The 17,481-nt window shown below is 41.7% G+C and overlaps 1 protein-coding gene across 13 annotated transcripts in view; it reads left to right on the top strand.

The window, feature by feature from the left end:
• Positions 1-643: 643 nt before the first annotated feature.
• The window catches only part of TCTN1 (tectonic family member 1), a 33,460-nt gene continuing 16,622 nt past the window's right edge, over positions 644-17,481 (top strand). For 4 of the 13 annotated variants that reach the window (XR_013443509.1, XM_078060983.1, XM_078060985.1 and 1 more), the window contains exons 1-6: positions 645-947; positions 4,731-4,851; positions 10,284-10,414; positions 11,958-12,109; positions 14,418-14,505; positions 16,040-16,149. Coding sequence is in view for 12 of the 13 variants with exons in the window: in XM_078060983.1 (XP_077917109.1) it covers positions 728-947; positions 4,731-4,851; positions 10,284-10,414; positions 11,958-12,109; positions 14,418-14,505; positions 16,040-16,149 (822 nt within the window). In the remaining variant the exon portion in view is untranslated. Of the gene's footprint in view, positions 948-990; positions 1,010-1,061; positions 1,228-4,730; positions 4,852-5,595; positions 5,767-5,826; positions 5,847-6,730; positions 6,818-6,918; positions 7,022-10,283; positions 10,415-11,957; positions 12,110-14,417; positions 14,506-16,039; positions 16,150-17,481 lie in introns of those variants that run through there. The other 9 variants (XM_078060984.1, XM_078060981.1, XM_078060988.1 and 6 more) reach the window with 9 other exon arrangements.

Here is a 17,481-nt window from a genome sequence, read left to right as displayed (position 1 = left end):
AAGCTAGTTTAGACTGGAGGGGCTTTCCTAAGTAAGTCTTGTGGTCTCCATGTCATTTTGTAGCGTTATATACAGATTTTTTTTTTTTCACTTAAAACTTACACATCATTCTACTTAATTTTTGTCAAGTTTTTTTGTTTGTAAAAAAGTGAAGTGCTCATTTGTCCCCCTTATTACAACAGGGTGACTAGAAGTTATCTGGCGACCTCCTTAGATCCGGCTATCTAAAACAAAAAAGACAAAGCTGGTGTTGACAGGGTGTGTGACAGAGAAAATTCAAGGACGATGAAGTGGTCTCTGTGCTACTAGCTGTGGGAGAGAGGATCCCAAATTTTCGTCCCCTCAGTGGTTACATCAGGACCTTTGTTAAAAATATTGATTCCTGGACACTGCCCTAGATTTACCGAGTCTGAATTCCGAGTCACAACTTGGAAATATGCATTTTTTTAAACAAGCGCCTTAGTCCGCTTGGAAACCACCGCGGGAATTCGGAAGTCCTCCGCCCCCACTAGCTTCACCCAGCCCTGCGTCCGCGTCCCTCGTCCCGCCCCCGTCACCGCCCCCGTCACCGCCCCCCCCGTGGCCGGCCTTGCCCAGGCCCCGCCCTCCGCCCCCGCGGTCTCGTGCGGCCTCGCGGGACCCTTCCCGTAATGCCCCGCGCCGAGCCGCCGCGGTTGCCAGGCAACGCACGATCCTTGTCGCCGGTCGCGTTGAGTTCCGCTCGGCCATGGGGCCGCAGGGCCTCCCGCCGCTCCTGCTTATGCTCCTGGATTGCTGGGCCTCCGTGAGCGCCCAGACCAGGGCAACTCCGCCTGTGACGACGGAAGGCCTCAACTCTACGCAGGCAGCCGGGACGACTCTCCGACCCGCCTTGTCTCCTGGGCCCCCTGGAACCCCCAAGGCCCCCGTGCCCTCCACTGGCCCCAAGCCCACCCCGGTCACGGACGGTGGGTACCAAGTAGCAGTTCCTGGGGATCCAGAGTGATCCAACTTGGAGCGGGTAGCCGGGGTGAGGCTGTCATCATGATAGTAAACGTTTGTTGAACGCTTACTGTGTGCAGGCATCGCTGAGTATTTCATAGGTGTTGATTGTCTCAGCGACCGGTGGGGTAGACCTCCTTGTTCCTCTCAGACAGAAGAGAAAACCGAGGCTCAGAGAGCGTAAGTGGGACAGAATAAAGTCTTTGAAATAACTTGCAGTGGTCCTGGACAACATTAACGCTAAAGGTAATAATGAACGAGTCGCTGCACCTTTACCACCAGCGATGAAATTATGTAAATCCAAAGTTTCTGGGCAGTTGTGGAAATTGAATGCATAGGATGTGTTGAACTTTTCATTTAGCAAAAAGAAACGCCAGAAGTCTAGTTTACATAAATATGACTAGGCCCTTGTCTGTGGACTTGAATTATGAAACCCCAGAATTCCTCCTGTGTTGGGTTGGAGTTGGGAAACAACGGGGTGAGGGGTTATGTCCACTTCTTAGGATTCATCATTAGGGATAATTAACATATTTCTCAGAAAGTGGTCTAATTCTGGAGTTAGATTAGTGAGTATTTTATAATCTGATTTGATATGGATGAGTTAAGGGGATGGATGTGACCCTGAGATGGCTATGCCCTGAGTGCAAAATTTTGTGAATGTGCATTTTTCTGGGTGAGGGTTCTTAGCAGTTTCTCAAAGAGGTTTGTGATCTCAAAAAAAACAAAACGAAAAAAAAAAAACCCACAAAACCCAAAACCCTTTAAGTCCTCTGACTGTAACCCCAATATGTATGCAGTTTTTTGGTTTTTGGTTTTTTTTTTTTTTTTTTCCCCTTCGTAAGAGAAGAAGACCTTGAGTAAAGCTCAGTATTAGTAAATAGAAAACTCATCCTTGGGCGATATCTTGTACTCTGGGACTTCAGTTCCTGAATCATCATTTCTCCAAAGGGCCTCCTTTATAAATTAGTAAGGAATATGCATAAGTAAAAGTATAAATGAGTAAGGAAAAGCACAGAGAAATACATTTTCTATTTCAGTATATAATAAAGCTTTTTTTAAATAAAGCTTTTATAGCGAAACTGTTGATTTAATGAATTAGTTGAGGTAAATAAATGATAAATGGGGACAGACTACAGCATAGTATTCAATATCCTAAAATTTTCTAAGGTTTTTGGACTGGGTTGTCTTTTATCCATCTAAGTATTCCATCTGTTTATGTGATTTCTCCCCCAAATGAAGCTATTCTTGGACTATCATTATTAGGGCATGTGTTCAGGGCTGTTTTTCCAGCATGGGGGAATGAATTTGCACTTCATCTTTTTAAAGGGCCCTGCTTTAGGCCTGTGAAAGTAATGATAATAGATGACAGCTGGGATTTATTCACTGCTCACTGTGTAGCGGGCTCTGTGCTAAGCTTTTTGTCTGTAATGTATGTCAATTAATCCCCTATGATGTGGGTTATCCCCATTTTTCAGGTAGGTGAATTATTTGCCTGATTTTAGGTCACACCCCTGGCAGGTGTTGGAGCAGGGGCTGACTCTGAGTGGAGAACTGGACACCATGTGCAGGATGGGTTACAGGTGGGAAGAGAGAAGTAACTTTCATCTTGATCTGAGCTCTGTTCCTTAGCGTCTTGCTCTAGAGCCAGGCATGTTGATGTTAAGAGGTGTAGAAGAACAGCTGAGAGCTACTCAGACCTTGGGAGTGCTCAGCAGATACTTGTTGGCTGATTAAGTACACTCACATCCTGGATAGAGACCTCCCCCCACCCCAGTGGAGTTATTAAACACTATTGCTTTGTCCTTACTAGTCTTATAGCTACTTACAAGGGTTTTGAGTTCTGAAAAAATCAAGATTGTAATTTTAAACACATAAGGCAGGGAGCCTAAACACTATTTTTTATATTAACATGCTCGAATTGCATTTTCATTTTACTAAGCACGTGGAAGAGTGCTTGGCGAGAGGGAAGTATGTTAGCTTACGGGAGAAGACTCCCGTGTCTCAGATTAAGAAAGGATTGTGTATTGGCAAAACCTTCCTCTTATTCATACACTTCTTTCCAGAGTATGCTATTTTACCTTTTTTTGAGCTATATTTTTCTAAAGTTCATTTTTGTTGTGAACTAGTTCATACATGCAAATCGGAATGTTGTATGGAATCTCTGCCACCATTTGCTTTAGATCCTTGTTTGTTTTGCATGAGATTTTTTTTGAAAAAGGAAACATTATAGGCAAGACAAGTGTGATCTTATTTTCCCCTTCCCAGCAATAATTACTACCATGAATTCAGTGTTTATCGTTCTTATGCTCTGCCATCTTTATTTTTTATTTTTTATTTTTTTAAAGATTTTATTTATGTGAGAGAGCGAGAATGAGAGAGAGAGAGAGAGCACACGAGAGGGGGAAGGGTCAGAGGGAGAAGCAGACTTCCTGCTGAGCAGGGAGCCTGATGTGGGACTCGATCCCGGAACTCCAGGATCATGACCTGAGCTGAGGCAGTCGCTTAACCGACTGAGCCACCCAGGCGCCCCCGCTCTGCCATCTTTAAAAGGGTTTTTTTTCCTCCCCTGGTTGACAAATAAAATAGGGAATTTAAAGTCCGGAGAGTCATTATGATTAAAAATTAAATGTTGTGGGGGTACCTGGGTGGTTCAGTCTGTTAAGCTTCCAGCTCTTGGTTTGGGCTTAGGTCATGATCTCAGGGCTGTGGGATTGAGCCCCTCAGGGGACTCCTCGCTGAGTATGGAGTCTGCTTAAGATTCTCTCTAGCCCTCAGCCCCTTCCTCCCCGCCCCTCCTCACGTGCTCTCTTTCTAAAAAAAGAAAAATCAAATGTTGCAAAGTGGGGAGATTTCTATTCCCGTCATGCTTTATTGTCTAAATTAACAAAGATAGGGGCGCCTGCGTGGCTCAGTCGGTTAAGCGTCTGCCTTTGGCTCAGGTCATGGTCCCGGAGTCCTAGGATCAAGCCTCACAGGAAGTCTACTTCTCCTTCTGCCCTTCACCTCACTTGTGCTCTCTTTCTCTCTCTCAAATAAATAAATAAAATCTTAAAAAAAAATAAATTACCAAAGATATTTCCAGAACCCCAAGTACAAAGCACCTGAGCCAGTTTGATTCTTGGTCAATAGTTTGTGAATGTGGGCTCAGCTTCAAAGCCGCAGGTGACACCTGAAGAGAGAAACAAGTTTGAGAGCCCTGATTCCTGGTGGGCTTCATTGGGCTCTTCCTCTGAATCAGAGTCTCCAGAGGTGGAGCTTGGGAATCTGTACTATTACACCAGTGGTTCTTATGGTCCGGCAGGTGATTTAGTGCTGGTTAAATTATCAGCATCACCTGGAAAGTTTTTGAAAAACAGATGTCTGGGTTTCCTAGCTTACCAACTGGTGGTTCTAATGGGCAGAGAAGTGATTTAGCGTGCTGGTTCTTAAACCTGTTTTAATTAGCATCACCTGGATGATTTTTAAAAACACAAATGCCTGGGTTTCATAGCTTACCAAATCAGAGTCCTTGTAGGTAGAGCACAAACAGAACTTTCCAAGTGAGTCAGATGATTAGCTACTTTGGGGAAACCTCAGATTGAGAAGCATTCAAACTGACTAATTTTCACTTCACAGATCGCCCTCAAAGTGCAATAGGAAAAATAAAATAGACCTTTTGTATGAAATGGACTTTTGGTACTTTGCAGTGGCAGGGGGCAGTCACTCCTTGCTGATGGAGAAGTTCTGCATCCTACCTCTTGTTTCTGTAGTTGCTGCTCTGTGTGTCTGTGACCTGACTCCAGCGCAGTGTGACGTCAACTGCTGTTGTGATCCTGATTGCAGCTCCATGGATTTCAGTGTCTTTTCTGCCTGTTCAGTTCCGATTGTCACGTAAGTTGGTGATGCATGCAGTTTTGATGAAATTGGACCAAGATTATAAAATCTGGGGACAGAAAGTGAAAAATTTTCCAGGCTGAAAAACCCAAAGCTGGATTTCTTGAATTTTGCATCATTCAGAAGCCATGCCATCCAAACCAATACGTAGAAGAGTATCTCTCCCTTATTTGCATACTGCCGGATGATAGTGGAGGCCAAAGGCAAGAGAGAGTGTACTTTGTTAAGAGTATAAGGAAATCTTTGTATTCAGAGATTGAATTACATTTCACTCTGATTTGTAAACAGATAATGTGCACATTTTTGTATAAGTGAATTAGTCTCATGTATATAGCCTAGGGTGGAAAGTGCAGTTGAATTTTACAGCTTTTGTTGTGGACATAGTACTTGTAACAAAATATTAGACAGGAAAGCTTTGTTTACACTTTTCTGATATGTAAATCTACCAGGAATTCTCACAGTTCACATTGTATAGGAGGACAATGGAAAGTGATATTGCCAGTCGATTACAAGGTAAAGAAACAGTCTCTTCTGAATAATTGGTTTCTCGTAATTCAGACTTCAAAGGTCTTTGAAAAATACAGTACTTAAAAGAGGTTAATTTATTCGGGACGGGACCAATTATTCAGAGATAGCGAACTTAAATTTAGTCTTGTAGCAATTGATACTTGATAGATTGAATGCTTTTTGGAAATACAGTGTGTTTTTCCCACGAAAAACTATCTTTTCTTCTTTTTTAAGATTTTAATTTGAGAGTGAGTGCACACACAGCATAAGGTGGGAGGTGGGGCAGAGGCAGAGAGAGAATCTCAAGCAGACTCCATGCCAGCTGTTGGGCTCATCTCACAACGCATGAGATCATCACCTGAGCCGAAATCAAGCGTCAGACACTTGACCAACTGAGCCACCCAGGTGCCTCTCATGAGAAACTATATTACTGACCAATGGGAAATTGAATCTGCTTCTAATATTGTAAAAATGTTTGGAGAATGGTATGTTGTAGTCAGAATATTTTTCTGGGTATCTGGACTACAACATGGTTCAATCTTTGTTAGAAATCATTCTGCTTTTCTGCCTTAATAAGTATCAAAAGCCTGAGAGTGAGATTTTGGCTCTATTCAAGATCATAATTTAGAATGTCATTTTTTCTTTTATTAGTCAACACTGAATTTTATTTTATTATTTTATTTTATTTTTTTTAAGATTTTATTTTAGTTGACAGAAAGGGAGAGCACAAGGAGGCAGAGCGGCAGGCAGAGGGAGAAGCAGGCTCCCCGAGGAGCAAGGAGCCCGATGCGGGGCTCGATCCCAGGACCCTGGGATCATCACCTGAGTCGAAGGCAGACGCTTAACGACCGAGCCACCCAGGTGCCCCTTATTAGTCAACACTGAATTTTAGATATAGACTATTTAGAATGTGGGTCAGGAAGCTTTTTCTGTAAAAGGCCATATAGTAAATATTTTAAGCTTCAGAGGCCAGTGGTCTCTGTTGCAACTTCCTCACCTCTACCATTGATGCGCCAAAGCAGCCATGTAAATGAATGGGCATGACTATGTTTCAGTCAATCTTCATTCACAAAATTAGGTGTGGTTTGTGGACCCCTGGTATAGAAGTTAGAGCTGAATCCATAGTGCCCTCAGGAAAGGACCTCAGAATTTATTTGAGTTAGTTTTGCTTATGACTTTCTCCTAAAAAAGAAGTGTAGAAATAATGAAATCAAAATTGATAATCCCAATTAATTGATTATTCTCATTAGGTTCTAATTCATAAAAGGTTTATTTACATCTGCTAAACTGTCAACAGCTAATCCTATCATCTAATGATTTGTAAATTTATTGTTAAGATTATTGGATTAATGTCTGTTTACTTCACTAGATGTAAACTTCACGAGAGCAAGGATAACATCCCTTATGCCAGTAGTGCTTAGCACAGCTCCTGCCACATAGTTGGCCCTCATTAGAAGTGAGTTGAATCAGTGAATGAATTTCTCCCCTCCACCCCTAACCAACCCTCTAGTATTCTCTTGACTTCTCTACCATTGTTCTCTCAGATAGACGCCTAGGCCAGAACCTGGAGGCTACCCTGACTCCTGCCTCTCCTTTGCCTTCTCACATCTAGCCTTCTTTCACACCACGCCTTACCTTTCACGAGCGCCAGGGATGTAAGGTGAGCTGGATGTGGCCCTGCCCTCCAGGAGCTCATTGAGTAAGGGAGATAGAGGAGTGGGTGGCAGTTCTGCCCCAGCACTGAGACAGCTCAGAGGAGTAGCATCTAACCTAGGCAGTTGGGCTAGGGAAGGCTTTCTAGAAAAGACAATCAGAGCTGGGTTCTGAACGACAAGTGGGAATTGGCCAGCATGGAATCAGTGGAAGGCATTCTAGGTCAAGGGAGCTGCATGGCAGAGTCTTGGAGGTGAAGGAGTATGCTGTTGCTTTAACTGCAGTTAGCTCAGTGTGGCTGGAGAAGGGGGCTGAGAAGAGTGTGCCACAATGACAGGGGTCCGATCTTGAGGGGCCTTGTGTGTATGCTGAGGGGTTTGGATTTTGTCCTGAATTCTGCAGGGTGCCAGGGAGTGAGGGGATTAGATTCCCATCTTAAGCAGTTCTCCGGCAGCATGGATGATGGGTCACAGGGGCTAAGCCTGGTGGCAGGGAGCTGAGTAAGAAACTGTTGCAGATAAGGATGAATAGGCACCCTCCCCCGCACACTGAAGGTCATGACTAGAGAAATATGCAGAACTGATACTGATCCACTGTGCAGGATTTGAGAGTGGGCAGACTGGAAGGGGAAGAGTAAGGTGTCCCATTCTGCTGTGTTCCTTCACGCTAGCCCTTGTGTCTGTCCATTCCTACTCCCTCTATATAAGCTCACACCTCATCTTGTCACTCACTTAAAAAAGCCTTCAGAAGCTCTCATACCTACAGACTCCTTAGCCTGGATTCAGATCCACCCCCAAACTGACAAATTCAGATCCTATTTCCTACTAACCCGCATCTTGAATCCTCCATGCAGCCTAACGTTGGTACTCAAGAGTTTTCTAGACCACACCAGTACATTACCCATCCTTGGCCAATGCCATTCTTGCACTTGGATTAGCCATTCCTTCTTTGTCTGACTCCTGTGTATCCTTTAAGACCCAGTAGGCCTCATAAATTTTTTAGAGCTAGATGTTTTCTCATATATACTGCTTATTTTTTTCAAAAATATTTTTTATGCCACGGTAATGACTGATATGCCATTAGAACTTTACAGAGTTTTTGGAAAAGTGGCCACTTACAAAATAAATCGATAGCTTCCTTATACTTCAGCAATAACCATCAAAAAATATAATGGAAATGGATGCTATTCATAACACCCAATAGAAATGTCACATAAGAAAAAACTTAAGGGACACCTGGGTGGCTCCGTCGGTTAACCGTCTGCCTTCGGCTCAGGTCATGATCCCGGGGTCCTGGGATCAAGTCCCACGTTGGCCTCCTTGCTCAGTGGGGAGCCTGCTTCTCCCTCTGCCTGCTGCTCCCCCTGCTTGTGCTCTTTCTGACAAATAAAATCTTAAAAAAAAAAAACTGGGGTGCCTGGGGGGCTCAGTCGTTAAGCGTCTGCCTTCGGCTCGGGTCATGGTCCCAGTGTCCTGGGATCGAGCCCCGCATCGGGCTCTCTGCTCAGCGGGAAGCCTAGTTCTCCCTCTCCCACTCCCCCTGCTTGTGTTCCCTCTCTCACTGTCTCTCTCTGTCAAATAAATAAAATCTTTAAAAAAAAAAAAAAGAACTTAAATACTTAGAATTTATGTGAAGAAAACTTGAAATATAGTGAGAGACAGAACATTTGAATAAATGGAGAAACTTATGTGGTGGGATAGAAAGAATCATTATGTAAACATGTAAACTAACTTATAGAAACTTAATTTATAAGTGTAATTCCAGTCAGGTGGGAGAAGGATAATGCATCAAAATGATTCTGTATGACAAAAAACACCGTAAAATTGAAAGGCTGCAAACAGGAATAAAATATTTACAACTCGTGATACTCAAGGAGATTCTTAAAGATATGGATTCTCACAAACCATTGAGAAGATATTCTGTTTGTTTGTTTTTTTTTTTAAAGATTTTATTTATTTATTCATGAGAGACAGAGAGGCAGAGGGAGAAGCAGGCTCCCGAGGAGCAGGGAGCCTGATGCGGGACTCGATCCCAGGACCCTGGGATCATGACCTGAGCCGAAGGCAGACGCTTAACCATCTGAGCCACCCAGGCGCCCTGTTTTTTTTTGAGAAGACAAACATTTTAATAAAAAATGGTCAGTAGATATGAAGAAGCACCTTACTGAAGAAGAGATACCAATGAGCAATAACCATATGGAAAAATGTTTAAGCTCCCTAGTAAATGAGAAAATTCAAATTAAAATGAGATAACAGATTTTTGCCCATGAAATTGGCAAAGGGTAGAAACTGGATAGTATCCTTGGCAGGAATACAGGGACCTAGGCACTCTTACTGTGGTGTTGGTGAGCATGCATCTTCCCTTTCTGGAGGGAGATCTGGCGGTATGTCTCAGAAGCCTTGAACAACACACCTACCTTTGATCCAGCAATTCCACTTCAGGGAACATAGCCCAAGAAAATAGCTGGAGACATTCATAAAGATATATGTGCAAGGATGATGTTATAGCATTATATGTAATTGGGGAAAACTAGAAATAGCCCAAACCAACAGCAGAGAATTGGCTAAAAAAAATTGGAGAATCTTAATAAGTTGGTATACAATGAAGTCATTTCGTATAATATTGCAAAAACATATCGATGACATGGGAAATATTGGGGCAATACATATTGAGAAAAGGCTTTAAAGCATTAGGTAGATTATGATCCCTTTTTTGATACATCTCTGTTTCCACACCATATCTGTATCAAATTGATTAGAGTTTGTCCAGTCTGGGGTTGGTGGAAGTCTTGATTGTACCCTAACTTTTAAGCCCCCAAACTTCCAGATGACTTCACATTTTCTGATTCTCACAGTCCTTTGAAGACCTCTTTATTCTCAAGACAAGGAATTTTGGATCCATTTTGGGTACTTAAAAACAATCTGAAGTTCTGCAAAATTTTATATGATTGATTGTGTCAGAGTTTACAGGGTTCATTTACATCAAAATTATACCCTGATCTTTATTCCATACTTGACAAGATTTCCTTAAAGGTTATTCTACTTGTCTTAATATTTTCCCTGTTAGAGGAAAAAGTTTCAAATGCCAAACATTTTAACACTGAATAAACTAAATAAAAATGGATTCAGTTCTAACATCACGCTTTCATAAATATCTTCCATGTAGCTGTTAACATAGTACAGTGCAGACATCTGACAGTTTTAAAATAATCTAGCTAAGATTGTGTGCATATGCCTTAAAATTTTGTACTATTATTTTTTAATTTTCAGGGGCGATAGTCACTTTTGTAGTCAAAAAGCAGCCATCTACTCATTGAATTTTACAGCAAATCCACCTCAAAGGGTATTTAAACTTGTCGACCGGATTAACCCATCTATATTCTGCATTCATATTACAAACTGTAAGTATTTGATGGTGATATGCTTTGAGAAGCACTGGAAAGTTTTTCTTTAAAAAGTTCTTTTATAGAGGGGCACCTGGGTGGCGCAGTCGGTTAAGTGTCTGCCTTCGGCTCGGGTCATGATCCTGGTGTCCTGGGATCAAGTCCTGCATCAGGCTCTCTGCTCAGCGGGGAGTCTGCTTTTCCCTCTCCCTCTGCCTGCCACTCTGCCTACTTGTGCTCTCTATCTCTCTGTCAAATAAATAAAATGTTTTAAAAGATAAAATAAAAAATAAAAAGTTCTTTTATGGAAAATGTCTCATTCGGTTAGATTTAAGCAATAATTTTATGGTTTGGCTAAGGTGCATCTTCTGAGGCCGTTTCACAGGCCACTGCAAGTAACTTTATAGACCTGTGGGCATGAGCATTTTCTTTAAAACTAATGTGCTTATGTAGTTGTCTTTTGAAATCTCATACTTTATTTCACTGGTGTTTATAATATATAGACACACATAGGAATCTAGGTTTATTTAAGTTACGTGTGTGTGTGTATATAATTTTTTTAAATTTCTTCATGGTTTAATGGTTGAAAATCAGGTTGAGCTTTGGTTTCAATTTCCTTTTTTCTTTTTTATTTTTACTAAGAATATTTGCATAAAAACAAGATCTTTATTTTTATCTGAGCATTTAGCTCAAATAGGTGTCTAGATCCAAAGTACATGTAAGTTTAAAATGTTAAGATATCTAAGATCAGAGATATATTTATGGTTTTATCAATTAAGCTTCATCATCTTTTCAGAACATCTTTATATTTTGAATTTGTTCCCTTGCAGTTGAAAACTAGGCAAATGCTCTTTGATTTTTTTTTGTGGGGGGGGGGGGAGAGAAAGGAAGGGGGAGGGGCAGAAGGCGAGAGAGAGAATCTTAAGCAGGTTCCACACCCAGGATGGACACGGAGCTCAGTCTCACAATCCTGAGATCATGACCTGAGATGAAATCAAGAGTGGGACACTTAACCCACTGAGCCACCCAGAGCCACCCAGTGCTCTGGGATTTGTAATCTAAAGTAAGGACTGGTTAGTCATTGTCAAGTTCTATGACGTAACACCAGGCAAGTGAACATACCAGCCCATTTCCTCCTTCTCCCAAGATGTTCTGTACACAGCCACATTATTCTCCTGGGCTTTGGTTTGGAGGTGGCTGTGTGAGGGTAGAAAAAAATCATTTGTCCCTGTGGCCGTCTTCAGAGAGCTTTGCCTTAGAGGTTAATGCAGCAGGCTTCTCAGTCCATGGGCTGGAGAAAGATTGGTTATTATTGGCTTCTGTTGTGCTGTTTGCCTGCAGGCTTAGAAACCATTACTTCCACACTGTTAGAGAAGCAGGCCAAGTCTGGGGATCCTGTTTATTTAATAAGACTCAAGAAATTTTGGGTAAAGTAAATACGGAAAGAGACACTATTTTTTTCACATCAGCCTTAATGCTACTAAAAACTGTTTCCAAATATTATGTTATATAAATAATGTACATATTTATGCTGATTTAAAATACTTTTTCTAAAAAACAGATAAACCCGCGTTATCCTTTATTAATCCAGAAGTGCCTGATGAAAATAATTTTGATAAATTGATGAAAACTTCTGATGGTTTTTCCTTGAGTTCAGAATCAGAGATTTCTTTCGAAACCCAGTCGGACATTCCAGCAACTGCTAAATATAAGGTGAGCCAAGAACTTGATTAAGTCCACCATCTTGTTGCAAATATCCCATCCTTGTAAGTTAATTTTTCAGTATCAAAACTGGCTTCCCCGAGACCGAATTCACATTATAGAGGGAAAACCTTAATGTTCATGCCTAGAAATCAAAGATCACAAAAATTAAAAATGAGTAGTTGAGTTGTAACATAGGGTTGAAAGTTGTTTATTCATTAGTAAGCCTGCTTTTGTCTCTGCAGAATTCTTTGTGCTTCTCTACCTCAAAAGACGCAGCAGAGTGCTTGAGTCATGCTGCTGGGGACACAGAGTGGATTGGTTGGGTGCCTGGTCCTCTTCTCAAAGCTACATTTAGTTTTACAGGCTTTAGGAAGATGTGTGCTATTTTATATCTATTCATTAGTAAACCTTTAAATGCGATATACATTAACTTTGAATAAGCTTCCGATTTTTTGGAAGCATCTTTGAAGAGAAGTAAAAAAGCACCATGTGCTAATTCTAAAAGTTAAAAGTATAGAGGTACATAGGATGGAAAGGCCCCTGTGTCCACTAAAATGCACGTTGCAAATCACTGTTAACAGATTGGTTTATATTCTTGATTTTTAAATGCATCTATAAAAATATACATATAGTATTATACAGAAGTAGGGTTTATAGCTATCTACATTGTTCTGTAAGCTTCCTTTTTTACTCAGTGATAAATCTTAGGCATCTTCCCATATCAATATAAAAGTTACCATTTCTTGCAGAGCTTTCCAGACATTACTTCATAGGACCCTGAAAAGGATACATCATTGTCCTCATTTAACTGATAAGAAAAACTTCTGTATAGGAAAGTAACTTGTCAGAGCTACTGTTGGAGCTACATTTTACTGATACAAAGTATCCCTTCTATGTATGTATTGGCTTTTATTATTGAGCCATTCCACTATTAACAGACATTTGTTTCCAGTTTTTCTATTATAAATAATCCACAATGAACATTCTTATAGATACTTATGTCTTTGATTTAATTCTTAGATACCTTCCTATAACTGGACTAACTTAGTCAAAATGAATGGAAATTTAAAATATCCATATCAGATTGCCCTCTAGAAAGATTACAGGAGTTTAAACTCCCAGGTCCAGTGAAGGAGAGGGTTTGTTTCCCCATATCCTTGTTGGCACCAAAGCATTTGGATACTTTTAAATTCAAGAAAATTGGTTGTATGCACAATAGGTGTAAATTTTGTTTCTAATATTGGGGAAAGGTTTCATGTAGTTTGGTTTTGGGAAGGAAGGCCCATCAGTGTTACGATTTTAACGTGTGCTATATCTGTTATTTAAATAACTATTGCTGGGGTACCTGGGTGGCTCAGATGGTTAAGCGTCTGCCTTTGCCTCGGGTCATGATCCCAGGGTCCTGGGATCAAGCCCCACATTGGGATCCTGGCTCAGCGGGGAGCCTGCTTCTCCCTCTCCCTCTGCCTCTCTCCCTACTCATGCTCTTTCTCTCTGTATCTCTGTGTCTCAAATGAATAAATAAAATCTTTAAAAAAAAAAAAACTAATTATTGCTAGTAAAAAATAATTACCTTGGGGTACCTGGGTGGCTCAGTCAGTTGGGCATCTGCCTTCTGCTTAGGTCATGATCCTAGGGTCCTGGTATCGAGCCCCATGTCAGGCTCCCTGCTCAGTGGGGAGCGTGCTTCTCCCTCTCCCTCTGCAGCTCCCCCTGCTTGTGCTCTCCCTCTCTGTCAAATAAATAAATAAAAATCTTAAAAAAAAAAAATTACCTCTCTCACCCCTGTTCCTGGCCACCCAGTTCCTGTCTGCAGAGGCAGACACTATGTCAGCTTCTTATATACCTTTCCAGAGGAATTCTGTAATAAAGCCTGCAGGGGCACCTGGGTGGCTCAGTCGGTTAAGCATCCAACTCTTGATTTCAGCTCAGGTCATGAGATCAAGCCCTATGTAGGGTTCTGTACTCTGCCTGGGAGTCTGCTTGAGATTCCGTCTCCCTCTGCCCCTCTCCCTGCTTGTGCGCACGTGCTTGCACGCGCATGCTTGCACACACGCGCACGTGCGCGCTCTCTAAGCGAATCTTTAAAAAAGCCTGCAAATAAAACGACATGCACATACACAGAAACACATACCCTTGAAAGAAAGGGGTGGGGCAGCTGGGTGTACGCTCCATGCAGGCAAAGACTGCATCTGTGTTTTGCTCATCACTGTGTTCCTGATGCTTATAATGCTGCCTGGCACATGGTAGGTGTCCGGTATGTGTTGCATGAATGCTTTCTTAGCACCATAATAGCTATTGGCTGGTCTCTTTGCAGTATGGGGCTCGTCTGCAGACTTCAGATTCATTTTTGAGATTTCCCTCTCCCCTTATGTCATCTCTGTGCACTGATGATAACCCTGCAGGTAAGACTGTGGGTATTTTTCTTTCTGTCTATAAACAGAGTTTGCTCTTAGTTTAAATTTATAGTAGTCACAATTAAACAGGCTTCATAACTGGAAACAGTCTTAGAGTTGGAAGAGGCCTCAAAGGTTATGCAGGTCAGATTCCCAACCACATCTTTTCTGCCATATGCAGTCACTGCTTGAACACTTGTAGTGATGGGGAACTCACTACCTGAAACCAGCCTGCTCAGTTGTTTAACCCTTCTAGTTTTTGGGAAGTTCTTTCTCCACTGGAGCTAAAGTTTGTCAATAACTAATATTTATTAAGCAGTTACCGTGTGCTTGCATGTGTTTTTCCATTTGATTGTCACAATAATCCCTGAAGGTCGGATTATTCATTTTTTAGATGAGGAAACTGAGAAACATTCAGTCTTTTGCTCAGGCTCACTCAGGCAGTGGTGGAGCAGGGATGCAGCCTACATAGCCACCTCCCGCGGGACCTGCTTCTTTCAGGAGCATCATAGAGTCTGTGGAGTAACTGTCTTGGCAGTGGGAGGCAGCAGGCGTGGTTCTCTGATCCTTAAGGCGGCATCACTGTGAAGAAGCTAGCTAAGGAGTGTATGGTGGCATGTGGCCTAATGAAACATCATTTCATATAGGAACGAAAGGGGATTCTGTTGAAAAGACACTCAACCCTGCTCACAGTAGGAACAGTGTAAATTAAAACCAAACTGAGATACCATTTCCATGTAATGGATCGGCAAAGCTTAGGAACTTGAAGGCTCTGGAGAAGTAGGCCCTCATCTACGTTGTTGGCGGGACTACAAATTGGTACAACCTCTGTGAAGAGCAGTTTAGCAATATGTGTCAAAATTGCAAATGAATATGCCCTTTGACCCATTGTTCTGCTTCTAGGAGTTGGTCCTACAGAATCTGGCCCGCTTGCAAAATAGATTGCAGCATTGTTTGTGATGGCAAAGCTAGAGACAACTTAAGTGTCTGTTAATGTGAACTTGGTGAATAAATTATGACATATCCATAATAGAATACTAATTATCCCTAAAAAAAAAAAAAGAGGAGGAGGAAGCTCATCATGTTCTAAGATAGCCTGAACTCCAAGATACATTGTTCAGTAAAAAAAGCGAAGGGTAGAATATATAGCATGTGTTTGTTTCTAAAAGGGGAAAGAAATACTAAAAATATATGTACACACATGCTTTTATTTGCATAGAATATTTCAGAAAGATACACAACAAACTTGATGCTGGTTGTCTCTGGGGACAAGTAGTTGTCTCTGGTGGTGTCTGGGGATGGGTGAGGGGGACAAGCGTTGGAAGAACACTCTCTCAGTATCTTTTTGTGCCTTTTGAATTTTGAATTGAGTGTATTACCTATTAAAAATATAATTTTAAGTCCTTTTTTAAGCATGTTGTATATCTGTGTTATAATTTATTTTATGGTTTTACTTAGACTACAGTTTTTTAGTTACCATTGGACAGTTAAAAAATTTCTTCTTTCTCATTTTTTTTTTCCTTGGGAATGTTATGATTTCCAGCATTTCTGGTGAACCAAGCTGTTAAGTGCACCAGAAGGATAAATTTGGAACAGTGTGAAGAAATTGAAGCCCTGGGCATGGCTTATTACAGCAGCCCTAAAATTTTGAGGGTAAGAATTATTTTGAAGTGAAACTTCTTCGTCAGATTTGTTTTCTGTTCTTTGCACCCTTTTGAAGTATGACAAGTATAGAATAATTTCAGTACATGATTGACAACTCAAGTTTAAATTTTTCTTCTCTAGTTCTTTGGTATACTGATACCAAAGATAGAGAAATAATCACTTAAAATAATTATTTTTATATAGTTCATATTTTGCTTTTATTCATTGTTTTGTTTTTTGGCTTTCATTCATTTTGATGGTAACCAATAATGTCTTTCTCCTGAATAAAAAAAAGACTTGATTTAATAACTGAAAACTTTAGAAATTATAAAAACATCTTAATGTCTATGACAGAAATGATCACATTAGCACCAAAAAGATACCTCTTTGAGAGACAGGCCAGAAAAGAATAGAAAATCCACTTTCTGGTTGGCAGATGAAGTCAGCAGGAAGGAACAGGCAGGAAATAGGATTGCTGGTGAAGGAGAAGAGGTCACGGGAGGTCACGGCAGTATAGAGGCCCCTTCTTTCTGGTTGTAGTGACTGAAGCCTGAAGAGATAAGAGAGGCCACTGGCCCATTTGGGGGATGGCATGGAGGGTTGCAAGAGGTGAAGATTTTTTTCAATGATGAAAAACCGTATGATTACTGTGAACCCTCACCTCCTGATTTCCTTATTTTGGGGGGAACAGGAAAGGAGTAGGGTGGTCCATGACATCAGTATTCATCCAGACTGCAGTCTTCAGAATCAGGTTGAAGATTTTCCTCTCCCTTACCATTCCCTCTTCCCCTCTTCTTATAAGTCAGCCACGTAGGCCTGTGGATTCTTCCAGTTAGCTGACTTCTCGTGGTGGTCCTGGAAATAGCCTGTCAGGCGTGCAGCCACAGCTCTCTCAGCACTGGCCTCTCCAAGCATGTCTACTCAGCCCCCTCCCCGAAGCTCCCTTTGGCCCTGTAGGGTGTCCTGTGATGAGAAGTAAGGCTGGGGGAGTTGGGGATGGGAAGTGAAGGGAAGTCGAGGCCTTCGGAAGGAGTGCTCGGCTGTGTTGGGGAGGCAGGAACTCACTATTGAGGGGTTTGGGCCAGAGGCAGGAAGAGCAGTTAGGAGGCATTGGAAATTGCCCGGGCCAGCGATGGTGGCCTTCCAGTGTGGACGCGCGCAGGAGGGTGACCGGAAGGCTAGGAGCCATGTCTTCCCCACAGCGCTGTGTCACTGGTGACCATGTGGAAAGTACTGAACGATTACACTGAATCAGGGAGACTTCCTGAGACCAGCTCCGTGGGGCTGCTCTATTCTATTAAGCTTCCAATCTGAAGGAAATGAATATAGGAAAGGAAATAA

The sequence above is a fragment of the Halichoerus grypus genome, chromosome 13 (genome assembly GCF_964656455.1).
Source record: "Halichoerus grypus chromosome 13, mHalGry1.hap1.1, whole genome shotgun sequence".
Taxonomy (NCBI): domain Eukaryota; kingdom Metazoa; phylum Chordata; class Mammalia; order Carnivora; family Phocidae; genus Halichoerus; species Halichoerus grypus.
This window is presented reverse-complemented; position numbering and strand designations above follow the sequence as displayed.